The sequence below is a fragment of the Mastigoproctus giganteus genome, chromosome 8, assembly GCF_048544385.1.
Source record: "Mastigoproctus giganteus isolate SK-2022 chromosome 8, ASM4854438v1, whole genome shotgun sequence".
NCBI classification, from domain to species: domain Eukaryota; kingdom Metazoa; phylum Arthropoda; class Arachnida; order Uropygi; family Thelyphonidae; genus Mastigoproctus; species Mastigoproctus giganteus.
This window is the reverse complement of record NC_143582.1, coordinates 136,547,661-136,565,874: the sequence shown is the minus strand read 5'-3', so window position 1 is coordinate 136,565,874 and position 18,214 is coordinate 136,547,661. Positions and strand designations below refer to the sequence as shown.

Here is an 18,214-nt window from a genome sequence, read left to right as displayed (position 1 = left end):
GACAATGTCAACAACTAATATAATTAAAACATCTTTCCATCTTAGTTGCAATATCAAATGTGAAATCAAGGAGCTGTACTATATTTATTAAAATATATGCTAGTTCACATTTACATATTCAATGTTCATACTCTAACAGAGAGAGAGAGAGAAAAAAGAATAGTACATGTATGTAATCGCACATATGCAACATGAATAACACCTCCCAACAGAAAAATGGCCAGTGGATGAAATATAGATTTCTTCCTATAAATCCTCCCTTTGTGTGCACATATACAAAGGGTACTAGGAAAGTTTTGCAATATGACGCAACAATGAATCACAGGAAGCTGCTTGTTGCTGCATGTTGAGACATGTTCATACGTGCATAGTAGCCGCCGCGCCAAGTCGATGGGCTCAGTTATTCATTAGTAGTGAGAGTGTCAAGTGCTTGCGATGGCATCGTGGTCACGAAATGAGATAAGGACAGTTTTGCGGTATAATTTCGTGCCTGGTTTAACCATAGACCAGTGCTTAGAAGAAATGACTCTTGCACTAGATGATGATTGTCCACATCGTACAACGATATTCAGGTGGTATAGAGAATTCCAAAGGGGAAATTTCACTCTGGAGGATTCTGAGAGGCCGGGAAGGCCACGAACGTCAGTTACGGAGGAAAACGTTACTGCTGTGAGGAAAATGCTTGACGAAAACAGGCGAGTGACCTACCAACAGATAGAGGATACTTTTGGCCTAAATGCACCAGCAATTAGTTCGATTCTGCAAGATCATTTGCACGTGAAGAAACTTTGTTCTCTCTGGGTGCCGCATCAACTGACTGAAGAGCAGATGACACGACGTGTGACTTGGTGCCGGGAGATGTTAAAAAAGTTTGATAAGGGACAATCTCAGTATGTGAACAACATCGTCACAGGTGACGAGACTTGGCTGTACTATTACGATCTGCCGACCAAGGCTCAAAACAAAGTTTGGGTCTTTGATGATGACGACACACCCGTAATTGTCAGAAAATCCCGATCTGTAAAGAAGAAAATGATAGCTGTATTTTTCAAATCGAGTGGAATTGTGGAACGTGTCGTTTTGGACATGCAGAAGACAGTCACAGCTAAGTGGTATACTGAACAATGCCTGCCTAAAGTCATTGGATCTATGAAGAACCTGCGGCCAAAGTCAAGAATGGACACCTGGTACCTCCATCACGAAAATGCTCCAGCTCACCGCGCCAAAGCCTGCACCGAATATGACCACGACAGGACTGAAACTTCTCGAGCACCCTCCCTACAGTCCAGACCTTGCTCCCTGCGACTTTGCACTGTTCCCGCATGTGAAAATGAAGCTAAAAGGGAGGCGGTTTTCCAGTGATGAGGACCTTCTACGGGCTTGGGACAACGAGTGTGCTTTACTCCCTAGTGAAACTTGGCAGAACTGGTTTAAAGATTGGTTTCGGAGGATGGAGAGGTGTATTGAATGTAGAGGAAATTACTTTGAAAAAATTAAATAAACAAAGCTGTATTGGAAAACTTTCCTAGTACCCTTTGTGTATATATATATATATATATATACACCCTACTCTAATAAAAGGTATATGCAACCCTCTCCTAACGTACCAAAAGGAGCAAATAAGACAGGTAATGCAGGAATAGCTTTTAATAGTGTATAAGCAATGCAACTGATATCACAGACACAAGCAAAATAATCTGTGGCAAGGCACTTAGAAAGAATTTCAAAGTAGCTTAATCATTGCATACCATATCAGAAATCTCTTTATGCATGTCCACATGTTCACTGCATCAACATTTATTAGTGTTCCCAAAGTGCTGGCCTACTGCTGTTCTGTATATTTATCAATGATATTGATGAAGGTATATCAGGCTTAGTGCTGAAGTTTGCAGATGATACAAAGGTTGGCAAGGTTGTTAATGAAGTAATGGTAGTGCTACTGCAACAGGATCTAGAAACTTTGGGCAGATGGGCTGAGAAGTGGCAACTCAAGTGTAACATTGACAAATGCAAAGTACTGCATATGGGTAGAAATATTCCCCAGATGAATGTACCAACTGTGTGGTACTACACTTAGGGTGGTAGAAAATGAAAGACCTGGGAGTAATTGTGCAGTCAGATATGAAATTTTCTGAACAATACAGACAGACTGCAAGAGCATGTCATGGGTTTTTGTCAATGATATGCAGAATTTTGCTAGCAGAAAAAAAGTTGATTATCCCTTTGTATAAGGTAATGGTCAGGCCATGCCTCGAGTACTGCGTACAGGTCTGGAAGCATCATTTTACGAAGGATGTAGATTTGCTTGAGCATGTACAGAGAAGGACAGCAAGATTGGTGAGGGGATGAAGGGTCCTCTTACCAAGAGAGGTATGTTGAGCTGTCCATTCATTTTGTTTTTTGTTGCTCTTTTCAGCAGGAACTCAGCAGCAAATTCATCTATTGTCATTTCATTGTTAAAGTTTTTGAAGTAGATGTCCATCATGAATTCTTTTTCTATTACTGGCACAGGTACATCAAAGATTTTAATATTTGGGTTTTCCCCCTTTTGGTTTTTCATGGAGCAAGCCCAGTTTTTTCACCTCAGGATGGTTTTCTATTTTTCTTAGATCTTCTTTGCTTGCTACCTTGATCAGGACTCCATTATTCCTGATTTTCTGCCTGTTGTTTATCTTTATTTCGCTCAGATGAGGCCTCAACTTTGTTACCAATGTGTCCTTAACTGCCTCACTGGTTTTATGGGTAGAGTCACTTTTTGCTTTCAGAATAATAATGTTGCTTTCTTTGTTTATATTAGGTTGCTTAGTAGCTATTTGTTTTGCTCTAGTTATGTCCTGTTTGCCATTAACCTTTGCACATTGGGCATAGGTTAATGTGTTCATTGTTTTATAGTTCTTCTCCTCAGTTGTAATCTCTAATTTTGATTTTAACACTTCTGTGTTTAATTCAATCAGGTGCTGCTCAAGTAGTGACCAACAGTTCACTATCTGCAGCCAAATTGCAGAAGTAATCCTGTTGGTTTCCTTGTGCATATATTCTTCTAGATACACTCTGGTTTTCTTTTCCTGTTTGATAGGGTCAGTCAAATTTGTTAAGTAATCTAGTTTCAGTTCTTCTGTCTTTTGTTGCATATCTGGAATTTCTATAGTTTCTTGTTTTTTTTCCCTTTCCTGCTCTTCTTAATACTGAGTAGGCCAGCTATCCAGTTCATTACCATTTTCCTCATTAATAGGAACTTTCTCCCTGAGCACTCTAGCTTCGTTTTCGAAGGAGTCTTTTAAGTCATTATTCATAATTTTGTCATTATTTGATTTTTCAGCCATAATTTCTGAATTAAATTCATTTTCGTAGCAATAAGTCAATTACTGACGTTTTAAGTAGTGGTTTGGAGTACAGTACTGTACTTATTTCCAGCATAGGCCCACTAGAAGTCAAAAATCGTGATTTTCGAGTTTTGGCGGGAAACGCCAGTAGACAAAACTCTCTTATAAACTAAGTATGATTTAATTCCGTCACTAGCATTATATTTTCCATACAAAATAACCGTATCACAAGAAGTTTGAAGTATAATATATTCAAAATTTTTGGACTTTTGAAATGTATTCCAATCAGTGGCGATGCCAGTGGGTTCGCTGGCGATGGCATCGCTGCAACACCCACTGGCGATGCCAGTGGGTGTTGCAGCGATCGCGCTGAGCAAAAAAACACTCAAAAGAGCAAAAATAGGCAAATTCAGTCACAAAAACTATTCTTACCCGACCTAATTTACTTACCTTCATCTGTGATACTCTTCAAACCTGAAAAATCCATGTTGTAATACTTGAATAAATCGAAGATCGCCGTCTATCGCCATCCGACGTTTACATCAAGTGGAGCTTCGTGCAGATGCAACCATACAGTTCCGTGACCACATCATCCTCTCAACCAAAAGTGCAGTGGTAATGCTAAAAATATCTCCCAAATTGGGCACCTCTGTAGCCAGGTGGGAAGGAGCAGCAGTGTGTAGCACATGCTTCTTGATTAGACTGGGGTTCGAACCTGTCACCACCAAATACGGAGGATGCGTAAAGGTCAGGGAATGACCACCGCATCCCTGAGCAATATGGCTTTAGTTGCTAATGCTCCTAAAAACCAAATAACAATAACATAACATCTCCCAAATTAGCAAACATCTAATTTGTTTCGAAAGTGGATAAGAAATTTTGGAGATATTTTCAGCAGGCCCAAAGTGCAAACTATTATATTTAGGCCACCCGAATAATTAAATTCATCTGCCAATGTCTTAATTGCATGTGTTCTATGGTCAATTTTTCTGTTTGCTGGACGAAAAACCCCAGTTTCGGGGGGGGGGGGACCTTGCTATCTATGCCTGAGACCGACTCACTCAGCCACGGAGTAAAAAAAGCCCATTAAGGGCCCAGAGTGCAGTGTTAATGCTGAAAATATCTCCCGAATTTCTCATTGACTGTTGAAACAAATTAGATGTTTGCTAATTCTCCTCAATCAAAATAAACACATCTTAAAATTCTGTTGGATTCCTAGTCATGCTGGAATGTCAGGAACTGAATGTGCAGATCAAGCAAATGCCATTCTGATACTAACTCTATTCAGATTTCGTTTACTGATTATAAACCAGTCATACAACCAATATGTTTTAAACAGTGGATCAAAAGATGGCAATGTCCAAACCCAATAAGCTTTTTCAAATAAAGTAGACTCAACAGCTATGGATATCCAAGTTTCAGTTAAGCCAGCATGAAGAAGTTGTGCTGTCCCTAGCATGAGTTGGGCATAGTCACATAACACATCTATTTTACTGTTGGGGGGGGGGCGGTATGCGACATTGCTGCTTACGCTGTGCGCTTGCTGTAAGGCAATTCTTATGAAATGCATTTACTGCCATCTGCCAGATGACATCTTTATCATTGGAGTGACACTGGTTTAAAAGAATTTTTCAGATATCTTACAATTATCAACCTATACTCGCTTTTAAATCTGTTTTTGTATCATTCCACAGTAACAGGTTCATTATAGCCATAATATCCCTTGTGCTAATAAACTTCCTTATCCCTGCTGGCAAAATTCTTGTATATTATTGAAAAATCCCATGAACTGTTATAGCATTTTGTCTGCTTGCTCATAGAACTTCATGTCTGTGTGCATGATTACACACAGGTCTTTTTCATTCTCACTATTGTGAGTGTAATAACATACTACATAGTTGATATGATATTCTGGGATTGCTGTTACCCATATGCACTAGTACCTTGCATTTTTAAGTGTTAAACTTCAGTTGCCAACTCTCAGCCCATCTGCACAATTTTTCTAGGTTCTCTTGCAGTAGCATACTCTGATTACTGCCATTAATCACTCTACCAACCTTTATATTTGTAAAATTAGACATTAAGCCCAATAACTTACCACTAATGACACTGCCCTAGTTTGTACAGCAGTCTTTTATGTGCAACAGGATCAAAAGCTTTCTGAAATCTAAGTATGTGATGTGAAAATTATTTTTTGCATCTAGTCTTAACAAATCCATGCTGTGATTGCAATATGACTACATTCCTCTCTAGATGATCCTGCTTTACTCCTCTAACCACTGAATCCTTAATTTTACCTGAACAGAGGTCATGCTTACGGGTCAGTAATTACTCATTTCACCATTTGATCCCCCTTTGTGATTTGGGGATACATTTGCTCATCTCCAATCTGTAGGGACCTCCTCTGAATCCATGGATGCTCTCATAATCATGGCTAAAGAACTTCATGATTTACTTACTTTTTTGCTCTCTCCCTTAATATAACTGCATGTATCCCATCTATATTGGTGCCTTTTTTAAGTTTAGCTTCAACAAGTTCATTTGCACTTTCCTCTTGCTTCAAATCCCTAAAAATTCCTCATGTGCAAATGTAGATGCAAAATATCTATTCAATTTATTAGCAGCTGAGCAAGGTTATCGACAGTTAAACATTTATTTGTTTTTAATGGTTCGTATGGATTTCCAGAAAAATTGACAGTTTCATTTTTATTGATAACTTTCTGAAAGAAATAGTGAATGGACAGTCAAATTAAAATATTTTCTATTGCCTGATTTTAATGTTTTCTCTTCTGTCCATTTCTGTCTTATGTACATATTTCTGGTCTGCATCAATAAACAATGATTAAACAGCCTGCATTCTTGTTTCTTTTGTTATTGTTAATCAGTTTAACTGATTAACAATAACCTTAGTGATCAATGAGTGGTATCCATTGTAGTTGCTTGTAGCAGTACTGCCTTCAGGAATTTTCTGTTTGGATCTATGTTAGTTTCAGTACTCTTTCCATAATTGTTTAGTTATTCCCTACTACTACAACTTTCCCATAGCTGCATGGCCATACATTCAATTCTTGTTTTTACTGCATTATCACTATTTGAATTCTCCTCCCTCACCAGGTCCTGTACTTCCCCATTTGATTTCCAACTTGGAATGTATCCCAAAGAACTGTTCAAACCAGTACGAGAATGTTATCTACATCTGCCATTACTGCATCACTTCCCCCCCCCCCGCCAAGCTAACAGTTTTCTGAAATACTTATCTTTGACTCAATAGCAAATATGCTTATACCTGTTCTATCAACGTGTATTCCATCATTTGAAAAGTGTTCTGTGCTATAATGAGGAGGAGGAAAATAGTAGGTGGTTCATGGTCATTTACTGTTCATACCCACTTCATAAAATAAGGTGAGAAAAAGTAAGCCTTGATAGTGACCTTGACCCCCCCCCATTTGGTATGAATTTGGTTCATACCAAAGGCATGGTGATCTTAACAAGCCAGTTTACAAGCAGAAGCACTATAACAGTGGGCCCATACTCTTTTGGTGCAGCTTACCAGTTTGATCTCTCATTGAGTAAAATTCGTGTCCACATACATGATCCTTTGTTTCCTAATCCAGTGGCGGTAGTATCACAGTTTGTGACAAGTAGCCTGACATTTTGCAGGTGCTATTTTCATCAATTTCTGGGTAAAAAAAGTTTTTTTTTTTAAATCCTGTTTGCCAATATCACTGTTCATAATAAAGATGAATACTTTTTAATTGAAGAAAAAAAAAATATATATATGTTGATACCTACCATTTACATTCATTTTCAAATTTTTCCAAAATTTATTTCAAATTTGGTTCTCTATTAAGTGCATTAAATTTGAAACATGTCTCCTGCTCCCACAGAGTATCTTTAGTGTATAATGCATTTCATATTCCCACCTTTATTTATACAAAAACAATAACCCTTTCAAAACAATTTCTAAGATGGTAGATGTTTATATAATTAATAGGAGAAGAAATGTGTGCAACTCTGAATTGAAAACAAATACTGTATTGCGTAATATGAAACTTCACAGTATGGGCAAGATGCCTCGCTACTTTTCAAATTCTCCCTTTTAGTTGTAAAGAGCATACCAGTCACTTTACAGATTCTGCTGTTACTCTGCAAAAGCCTCTAAAAGCTGATGACGTAAAAGTTTGGATATGTTTAGGAAGGCAGAAAAAATTTCAAATTTTTAATTGATTAACTGCTATTTTGCAGAGGCCAAGCTTGTGGATTCCATTGCTGAGGTAGTATTAATGGTGACAGATAATACAAGAAAGCAATCTTATACAGCATCGGCAAAAGAAGAAAAAAAGGGGGGATATAAGGTGATGTGGGAAACAACTTCCCACATCACCTTATACACCCTTTTTAATAGTTCATCTACTTCTATCTTTAGTTCAATCAAATTATCCACCATTCCACAATGCCAGACGAAAGTTTTCCCAACAATCAACTACCCTCTGGCTGAAAGGTAGTTGATTGTTGGCAGTAAGGCAGTTTTCCACATATCTATCCTGCAAACCATCCTTCCTCAGTTTAAATTTATGCCCAATCATGTGTAGTCAACAAGAGAGTGGATGCCTCCAGATGCTGCAGTTTGCACAAATGAAGACTTTCTTGTGAAGATCACCATTTTGTTCCTCATTGCTCTTCTCTGCACCTTTTCCAACAGATCTACATCCATCATAAAATGAAGCCTCCAGACCTGTGTGCAGTTCTGAACATTGGCCCAACCATTGCCTTGTACAACAATATAATCAATTCCTTATCCATGCTGCCAAAAATCCTGTATGTGATTGATGAAACACCTTTAACTGTCTGTACTGCTCAGAAAATATCATGCCTGACTGCTCAATTTACGCCTGTTTTTATCATTTTCCACTACTGAATTTGGTACCAGACAGTATGTGATTTTGGGGTTTTTGCTACTCATATGCACCACCTTGCATTTGCCAATGTTAAACTTCAGTTGCCACCTCAGTCCATGTGTCCAAATTTTCTATATCTTTTTGCAGTAGCATTCCCTGATTACTGTCATTAAGCATCCTGCAGAGCCTTTGTATCATATACAAAGGCTGGCAGGATGTACCTAGATATTAAGCCTCCTCTGTCTTCCCCAGTATCATGGATAAATATAATAAACAATGTGACCAGTGTGAACCCTCAGGGAGTCTGGGGAACTTAATTTATATATTTTAACCCATTTACTCTGAGCATGCATATGAGTTCACAGGGCACTCAACTGCTCTGCCATAACTCAAATCGGTAGTCATTTAAGCAGTCAATAAACAATTGCCATAAAAGTAAAGGCTAATGAAATGAATAAGTACTCTAAACATTAGCACACTGATTGGAACTTTTTTCAATGATTCTTGGTTTTTATTTATAGACTTTCCACACCATTTTATTTGCTCTTTGATGCTTATGTTAATTTTAGTTTATGTACATGAATAAACTTTTTGTAAAATTTCAAGATTTTATTTCTGATTTTCAGCACAAAAATGTGTTCATTTTTAGCTATGAATCCCAAAGTTTTACTTTCAACTGTTATTTACAGATTTCTGGAATATTATTTCTCAACATTCTGTAATTACATGACCATGACATTGAATAGGCTCTCAAATATCAGTCTCAGATATCTTCCAGAATTACACTAACAAACATGTTAGTGTAATTTGGGAAGGAGAGATTTTAAGTGAAAAATTAATGTCTGCAGCCAATATTTCTGATATTTAGAATATTTGGAGGTGAGTTCTGTCTAGATATTATAAGCATTGTCTGTTTGAATAGTAAAATCACATAACTTAAGGCAATTGGCCAAAAAGTCCCATACATTAATTTATTGTAAAAAATTAACTGGCTAAATTCAGGTTGACCAAAACAAAAGGTTAAGCATAATGTATAAATTTGGTGTTCATGAAAGTGTGTACAGTTGTCTTATAATTATAATTAGTTTTGAACTGAGATTAAGATATATTTCACAATTACTCTTATTCTTCTTTAATAGGAAGATGACCAATTAGGTGGTGATAGTAGTAAGAGCAATAGTATTGCTAGTACTCACAGCCAACACAGTGGAGGTGTCAGTGCTGGAAGCCATAGTAGTAGCACTAGTAGTCTTCCACCAGCATCAGAAAATGACTCTACATATAACTATCCTGCTTCTTTCAGAGATCAGCGGGGTAGTGTTAGAGTGAGTCCATCAGTAAGTAGCATATTACTTTATACAAATCTATCAATTTTTCATGTTCTCTTATGGATTAAATTTTTGTGCAGGTAGTTTGCAGTGTATGTACTGGTAATTTCAATCTCATTTTGTAGAGACACTTGCCGTGTGTTTCCTTGAAAGTGTTTGATTGTAAATAAAATGCACTGCTGCAATTGAGAAGTATACTGCTTTTTATTTAAAACCTATGTCACTACCCGGGGCCAGGTTTTGTCTCTGATTGGAGTCTTTTTGTATAGTTCTCCATTTGAACAGTGCTTTTTATTCAGAATAGTGCAATACAAGGCAACTCATGGTAAATGCCTCCATAATGAGATCAGTGCAGTAAGTAGCAAACCCAGTTTGCTCACAGCTACATACATAAACAGGCTTTTGGTCTGAACTGAATTATGTCTATCACCTGTGCATCATCTTGCATCTCACACACTGTGGATTTATATTGGGTCACTGGGTTGTTTAGGTCTTCACAATTTACCTGCCCACTAATGAGAGTACAGGCATGAAACCCAGGTCTAGATAGTGGCATATACTTTAAATATGCACTATCTTGCCACCCCTCTGTGTTACCAGGAAATACTAGGTGGTAGATGACTCCCATCCACCAGTGCAATGCCACCACTTTGCTTATTGGAGGCTTGAAGTGGTGAAACCCTTGTTGTCTCGAGAGCTAATTTCTGGTCAACCCTTCCTCATTTCTTCCATCATGTATGACAGATGACTTTTGAGGTTATGATTAACATCGTGGTGTGATCCAATCTTCCTTACATTTCAAGGGTACAGTTCTAAAACAGTGTTTACAGGCTGGCCGCAGATTAGTATACACTGGACCTAACCTATTGGTAACTCTTTAGGAGGATCAGCTGGTGTATAATCTTGCTACCTCTACTCTGCCAGATAGTGACTGGAGGGAGTCCGAGTAGTGTGTATGCTTGGGGACATTGTCGAAGCCAGATATATATCATGGGTATATTCTTACCATGTGTACGCCATATCAAAAAATTTCATTACTTCATACAGCATGTCCCCCTCACTTTTTCTTATTATTGAATACACCATGAATTGCCAAACTAATAGAGTAGGCTTAACTGTGAAAAGATCTAAACCTCCCAAACACTTCCTAGTTCATTTCACAAATATAAGTGGTCTCAGTTCTAATCTCAACGATGTCCATTTCCACTTGCAGTCTGCCAAACCCCATGTACCTTTTCTGCCAGAATCTCAGTTATCAGTTGATTCAACTACTGCTCATCTCAGTTGCCCAAATTATTTGCTGTATGATTCCTTTCGCCTCAAAGGTGGTACTTGTGCATATGTCCATTCCGATATTCCCTGTCAGAGACTTAATAATTTGGAATCTCCTCTTTTTGAACTTTTCTGGCTTAAAACCTTCCTACCTCATTGTGTCAAATTCATCTGTTGTCTCTACTGTTCTCCCAACTCCACTAATCACTTGGAGCTCTTTGGCTTCCTCTCTTTGCAACTTGACTTTCTCCAGTCCAACTTTCCAAGCAGTGAGGTAGGATCCTTGGTCATTTTAATGTTCACAACTCCAGCTGGCTTCCGTTTTCTAGTCACACTGACCCAGCTGGTTGAGATGCTGAGGCTTTTGCAATTACTAATGACCTTGCACAGATTGTTCATTTACCTACAAGAATACCGGACAATTCTAACCATACAGCCAACATCCTTGATCTTTTCCTCACAACACTTCTAACTACACGGTCAAAGTGGGTACCATTAGGCACCTCAGATCACAACTTGGTGATTGTCTCTTCTCCAATGGAGCCTTTATCTCATGGCTATTCCCAATCTAGTGTTGTTTGGCATTACAAAAATGCAAAATGGGATGACCTACGAGATTTCTCTTCCTTGGTCGGATTACTGTTTCAAAACTTGTGATGTCGACATTTGCTCAGATCGTGTCAGTGAAATTATTCTTGTAAGAATAGAATCCTTTATTCCACACTCCACTTTAAAATCTTGTCCTCTATCTAAACCTTGGTTTTCCAATAAATGTGCTAAGGCTGTTCAAGAGAAGAACATTGCATATCATTATTGGCTTGTTTCTAATTCTACAATTTCATTTTCTGCCTACACCAAAGCTTGCAACAATTGTAAAGCAGTTATTAATCAGTCCAAACTAGATTTTGAACAGGCTAGGAGTAGAAAACTTGCTTCTTGCCCTAATGGTAGCCGAGCATTCTGGTCTCATGTCAAAGATATTGACCACAACTTTTGCCCACCTCTGTCAAAACCAGATGGTTCTGTTGTCACTTCAGGCAAGGATAAAGCTGACCTGCTAGCATTCCATTTTTCTTCCCACTCATGTATTAATGATCTTGGTAAAACACCTTCCACCATTCCCACCACGCTCCATTCAATGGCTCTTGTGGACTTCCGTCGAAAGAATGTCAGAAGGATTTTGATGAATCTTGATGCTAACAAAGCTCCAGGTCCTGATGGTATTTCTCAAAACCTGTGCTCCTGAACTTACTCCTGTTCTCTGCCACCTGTTTTCACCTTTTTATTCCAAAGTTGTTTTTTCTTCTACTTGGAAATTTGCTCATGTCCAGCCAATTCCTAAAAGTGGGTGACAATTCCCTCCCATCCAATTATCATCCCATTGCAATTACTTCTACTCTTTCGAAAGTAATGGAGAAATGAATTAACCGCCAACTCTTAAACTACCTAGAAACCTTCCGTCTGACAACGATCACCAGAATGAATTCCTCAGTGTCGATCCACTGGTGATATCCTGGCTTATGTTACTCATTTATGGACAACTTCAATGGAAAAGTTCGGTGAAACCCAAGCAGTTGCTCTTGACATCTTAAAGTCTTTCGATCATGTTTGGCTTAAAGGTCTTCTAAACAAGCTTCCATCTTATGGTTTGCCAACTGTTTTTTTAATTGGATATCCAGGTTTCTCACTGGTCACTTACTGAGGGTAATGGTAGATGGCTCTGTCTTCTAACTTCTCTACTAATGCCGGTGTCCCCCAAGGTTCAGTTCTTTCCCCACTCTTTTCCTCTTGTATATTAATGACCTTTTTCCATTGACTGGATATCCTATCCATAGTTTTGCTGATGATAGCACATTGCATTCCACTTTCCATTTTGAGAAACTTTGCCCTACTCAATCAGCTTCAACTTCTTGAATATCCGTTACCAATTCCTTAAATGCTGATCTCCAGGTAATTCTCCAATAGGGCAAAGACAACTTAGTTAAGTTCAATTCTTCTAAAACTCAGTCTTGTCTTATATCTCGCAAAAAAGGATTCTTCTACTGCTCCTGTGCTTATCTTTGCTGACACTCCGATTTCTAGGCAAGATGATCTATCTGTTTTGGGGATTATCCTGACTTCTAATCTCTCTTGGCACAAACACATTACACATATATTGCTTACTCTGCATCTAAAAAACTTGGTTTTCTCTTTCCCTCTCAGCGTTACCTTTCTTCCAAACAGTTGTGCACATTGTACAAATCTCAAATCTGCCTACCATGGTATATATTGTTCCCACATCTGGGGCGGTGCCCATAAAACCTCTCTCAGGCTTCTAGATTCCATTCAGAAGGGGGTGGTTACGTTAACTAATGACTCCTCTCTATGAGAGTTGCTGTCTCATAGACAAACTGTTTCTGCTGCATGCGTTTTCTAAAGATACTTCCACGGGCACAGTTGTTCTGAATTGTCTTCTATAATTCCCCCTCCCTCTCTTTCAAAACAGTCCTAACACATGCTGCCAGCAGCCAACATCCATTTACTATCCAACTTCAAACTCAAAGAACCAACTTTTCATCTTATTCGTTTATTCATTCAACTACCGTTTCCTGGAACAACCTTCCGTCATACGTATTTCCTGAAAATTACAGTCTACAGAAGTTCAAGTCTAATGTCAACAAATATCTTCTTTCCTCTTCTCAACCTCCAACCCAAGCACGGTACTAGTACTGTAGGTTCTAATACCTCTCGTGTTTGGGGTTTTCATAAAAATAAATAAATAAATAAAAAGCAGTTTACTTCTAAATAGGATCAGTACTTTTTATTTAGAATTCTGCAATATCAAGAAAATTCATGGCAAAGTCAGAGCTTATTGTCATTGACTCAATTTTCATAAAAACAGGAAATATATTGTGGAATAGGACTGGGGTATGTCTACCGGGGGCAAAAGTTGATATTGTTGTAGAGCGGATATCATCTTTTTGAAGGAAGCAAAAGGTGATATCGTTGTACACGTTGGCACTAATAACATTAAGTGTAGGAGATCTGCAGATTCACTTAAGAAGTACAGGTAAATGCTGAAAACAATTGCAAGTTAGGTTTAAAATTGAAAGTGTCTACAACCTTCCCAGACAAGATAAGATAGGAGTATATGATGACAGCCTTGTCAATCAATTCAGCCCTGCAGAGATTGTGCAAGGCTCGTGGGGTAGAATTTTTGTCAGCATGGTCTGTGCTTGTTAACAGGAGAGATTGCTTCTACAGAGATGGGATACATTTAAATAAAAAAGGTGCAACAATATTTGCTGATGCTATCGAGGCAATGTTAGGTAGGTCAGAAAACTGCTAGCTTGGGGGATTCACAGAGTAATAGAGTAACAGTAGATGAAGTCGGAGGTGGAAGTGATTCTTGCACTGCTTCTATTATAATGAGCGGAAGCCTGGAAAGCAAGTTGCTGTGTATTTCAGGAACTGCTAGGAGTCATGAAACAAGTAAATACATGGGCTAAGAGTAAGAACAGGTGCATGTATACTTGCGTGTACAGTCAGTCCTCGTATAACACGTGTTTACACTACACAAATTTGATCATACACGATTTATAAATAGGGTAACGATATCTTATATAACGCAAACCGAATTCACTTATGCACGATTCGCCTTTGTTTACAAGAAATGGCAGTCGAACGCAGAATCACCCCAACCGAACGCAACACAATAGGAATGAAGAGAAGATTCTGAAAATGTATTTATGTTTTTTATATCAGTGAAGGGGAAACACATTTCACCATAATAATGTAAAAACCAACACAATTCCAGCTATCGGTATAATCGCAAATGCAATTAGATCGAGTTTACTACCAGTTTATAACAGATTCCACTAGCAGAAATGCAACTGGAAATTGTTTTTATTGTTTTATGGTAGTAACCCCTAGAATTGTGCTTTAGTAAAATGTGAGGTGTTAATAGTGTATCTCAGCCTTTACGGTGTTGTTTTTCAGTTGCTACACACACGCGCAGCTTTGTTTATGTGTATCAAGCGTGCCTCCTCGTTTTGTAATTGCGCTTTGTTCCCTAAAAATGAGTAAAATACTTAAAAGATGTGAAAAGGAAGCGTCCTGGTGAAGATACTGCAGATTCAGAGAGAAAAAGAAAAGCAATATCGATAAACAGAGGCGGACTGGGTCAAAAATTCTTACCCGGGAAAATTTATAGTGGCTATGGTAACTATGGTTTATGGCCAAAATCACACTGGCCTCCATCCCACCGGGGTTTCCCCGGTAAGGCTTATGGCCAGTCCGCCTCTGTCGATAGAAAAAAAATATGAAATTGTGAAGCGCTTTGAGCGAAATGAAAGACCATGTGATATTGCACGTGCTACAGACCTAAATGAGGCAACGCCGAGAATTAGAAAGAATGCTGAGAAAATAAAAACAACTTTCATAGCAGGAACAACTCAAAGTGTAATTAAAATCCATTAGATTAAGACACAAACAATTGGAAGAGATGGAACGGCTGTCATCTGTTCGGATAGAAAATCAAACAAAAAACAAGTTTTCTTACGATAGAAGTAAAAGCATTACCAATATTTTATTACGTAATAGTCGTTATAAAATGCGTAAGTATTTTTTTACGATTATTTATTGTTTGGTAATGTTTTGGTTACAAAACATTACCAAACACAATAAATAATCGTAAAAACGAACACACATTACCAAATGTGTAAGAACACACATTACCAAATGTGGGTTCATATCTTGGGTGGTCGTCACCCAACCCCTTTTTCCCATAGGGCCTGTTGTTTATATTGCACGATTTTGCATTGCTCAAGGGTTTCTAGGAACGCAACTATCGTGCTATACGAGGACTGACTGTACCCCAATGCTAGGAATATTGTAAATAAATTTGATGAATTTGAAGTGCTGGTCAAGACATCAAAGGTGGATTTTGTTGGGATATCTGAGTCATGGTGTCACACAGATATAAGGAGTGGAGAATTGGAATTTAGGGAGTACAATATGTACAGAAAGGATAGAAAGAGAGGAGGGATTATGTTAGTTAAGAAACACACAAAAAAATCTAAGTGCATCCAGTTGATATAGATGGAAAGAGCAATGTTGAGTCACTGTGGTGTGACATAAGCACTGGAAAAACAAAAATAAGGGTACAAGTTTGTTATAGGCCTAATGTCTCTGATCAGTACAATGAACAATTATACAGCGAAATAGAGTTGGCCAGTAAATCAGATTGCCTTATAATGGGGGATTTTAATTTCCCAGATATAGACTGGAACTTGTGGGTTGGTCACTCACATACTAGCAAGCCTTTTGTGGATTTATTGGATGATTGTTTTTATCGTTTCATGCATTAAGAATTTACAGATAAAGGAACCACTGGGTGGACAGTGATCAGTGTGCTTAAGTGGGATTTACTCAAAGAGGTAACTACCATCAGGGGTAAAGGGAAGGGTTTTTGCTTTCGTAAAGGTGAACTACAGTGGTCGCAGAGATTTTTTTTGGTTCTATACAGTGGAACTAACTTATGATGTTACCAACAGCAAATTTTAAATTGGAAGCATTGAAGGAAGTAATCTTGGAAGCTACTAGGCTTATTGTTCCAAACTAAGAAATACTGTTCTAGGTTTAGGCCCAAATGGGTGTCAGATGAACTAATGAGACCCGTGGCAGAGAAGTAAATTGCATGGGATGCACATAAATTACAGGCAACACAGAAGTCCAGTGGCAGATTAAGGATAGTTGGGGCCCCTAGGCAAATTATATTTGCCCCCCCCCCAAATAATAATAATAATAAAAAAAAAGAATAAAAAATAAATAAAAGTTAGGTGGCAAATAAATGAAATTTTGTACTTTTGAATTTTTTGCTTAAATTTTTCCTTAAATTAAGAGTTTTATGATGTTTACTAAAAACATCTATTTTAGAACACTATAGGAAAATGTTTTGGCTTGGGGGCCCCCCTAGGCACATGCTTCATTGCCTTAATGGGTAATCCGCCATTGCAGAAGCCTATGGTAGATACAAGCTAGTCTGTAATCAAGTCACAAAGGAGGTTAGGAAAAATTTTTAGAAACCTTTGGCAAAGGATGCAAAGAAAAACAACAAAGACTTCTTTACTTATATAAACTCTAAAGGTGCCTCCGTAACCAGGTGGGAAGGAGCAGCAGTGCGTAGCACATGCTTCTTGGTTAGACCGGGGTTCAAGCCTGTCACCACCAAATATGGAGGATGCGGAAAGGTCAGGGAATGACCACCGCATATCATGGAGCAATATGGCTAATGCTGCTAAAAACCAAATAACAAACAAACAAACTCTAAAAGAAAGGAGATAAATCATATTGGTCCACTTGATATCAATGATTTGACTGTAGATGTTCGTTCTCAGGTAGCTGCCAAACTAAATCAATATTTTCCATCTACATACACACGAGGAGTTATTCAAGGAGGAGAAATCCAGATGTTTATCAAATTCTAACAGGGAGCTAAGTGATTTTGTAGTAACTGAGAGCAGCAAAGTGAAATAGAAATTGTTGAAGTTAAACATAACGAAGGCACCTGGGATGGATGGGATCTATCTAGTTATCTTAAAGGAGGCAGCAAAGGAAGTAAGCAATCCCTTAGCCATAATTATGAAAGCTTCCTTGGACTCAGGGAAGGTCCCCATGGACTTGAGATGTGCCAATGTGTCCCTAATTCACAAAGTGTGACACGGGTAATTACAGACCTTTTAATTTAACTTCTGTTCCAGGGAAAATAATGAAGTCACTTGTTAAAGAAGCATTGCACGATCATCTTGACAAGACTGCAGTAATAATTCAGCCACAGCATGGGTTTGTTATGGGGAAGTCTTGTCTGACCAATTTGATTGGATACTGTGACGTGGTCACAAAGGAACCGGATGAAAAAAATAATTTTGATATTATTACTTCGATTTCAGGAAAGCTTTTGATAATGTTGCACATGCCCAACTGCTGTACAAATTGTAACTGTACTGCATTAATGGCAAGTTGCTATGATGGATAAAAGGATGGTTGAGTGGGAGAAGACAGGTGGTTATCAGTGGACACTGCTCTTCATGGACTAATGTTATTAGTGGTGTCCCGCTGAGTTCGTTGTTTGACTCTTTTTGCTTTGTACATTTATCAGTAATATTGATGAAGATATATCAAGCTTAATGTCAGAGTTTTATGATGATACTAAGGTTGGTAGGGTTGTTAATAACTGTAATGACGGAATGCTGCTGCAGAAGGATCTGGAAAAGATAGGCTGAGAAGCGGCAACTGAAGTTTTAACATTGTCAAATGCAAATACTGCATGTGGGTAGCTATTGGGGGTTGGACTGGCATGCCACTCCAATAGCCCATGTCGATCTTATTTTTCAGTTCCTTCTCCAATCGTACT

General features: G+C 38.2%; 1 protein-coding gene across 1 annotated transcript in view; it reads left to right on the top strand.

Annotated features, from left to right (window-relative positions):
• The window catches only part of LOC150081842 (serine/threonine-protein kinase Tao-like), a 319,424-nt gene that overhangs the window by 123,014 nt on the left and 178,196 nt on the right, over window positions 1–18,214 (top strand). Inside the window, exon 4 of the mRNA XM_090378937.1 lies at window positions 9,361–9,558. Within this exon, the coding sequence (XP_090235063.1) occupies window positions 9,361–9,558 (198 nt within the window). The remainder of the gene's footprint in view (window positions 1–9,360; window positions 9,559–18,214) is intronic.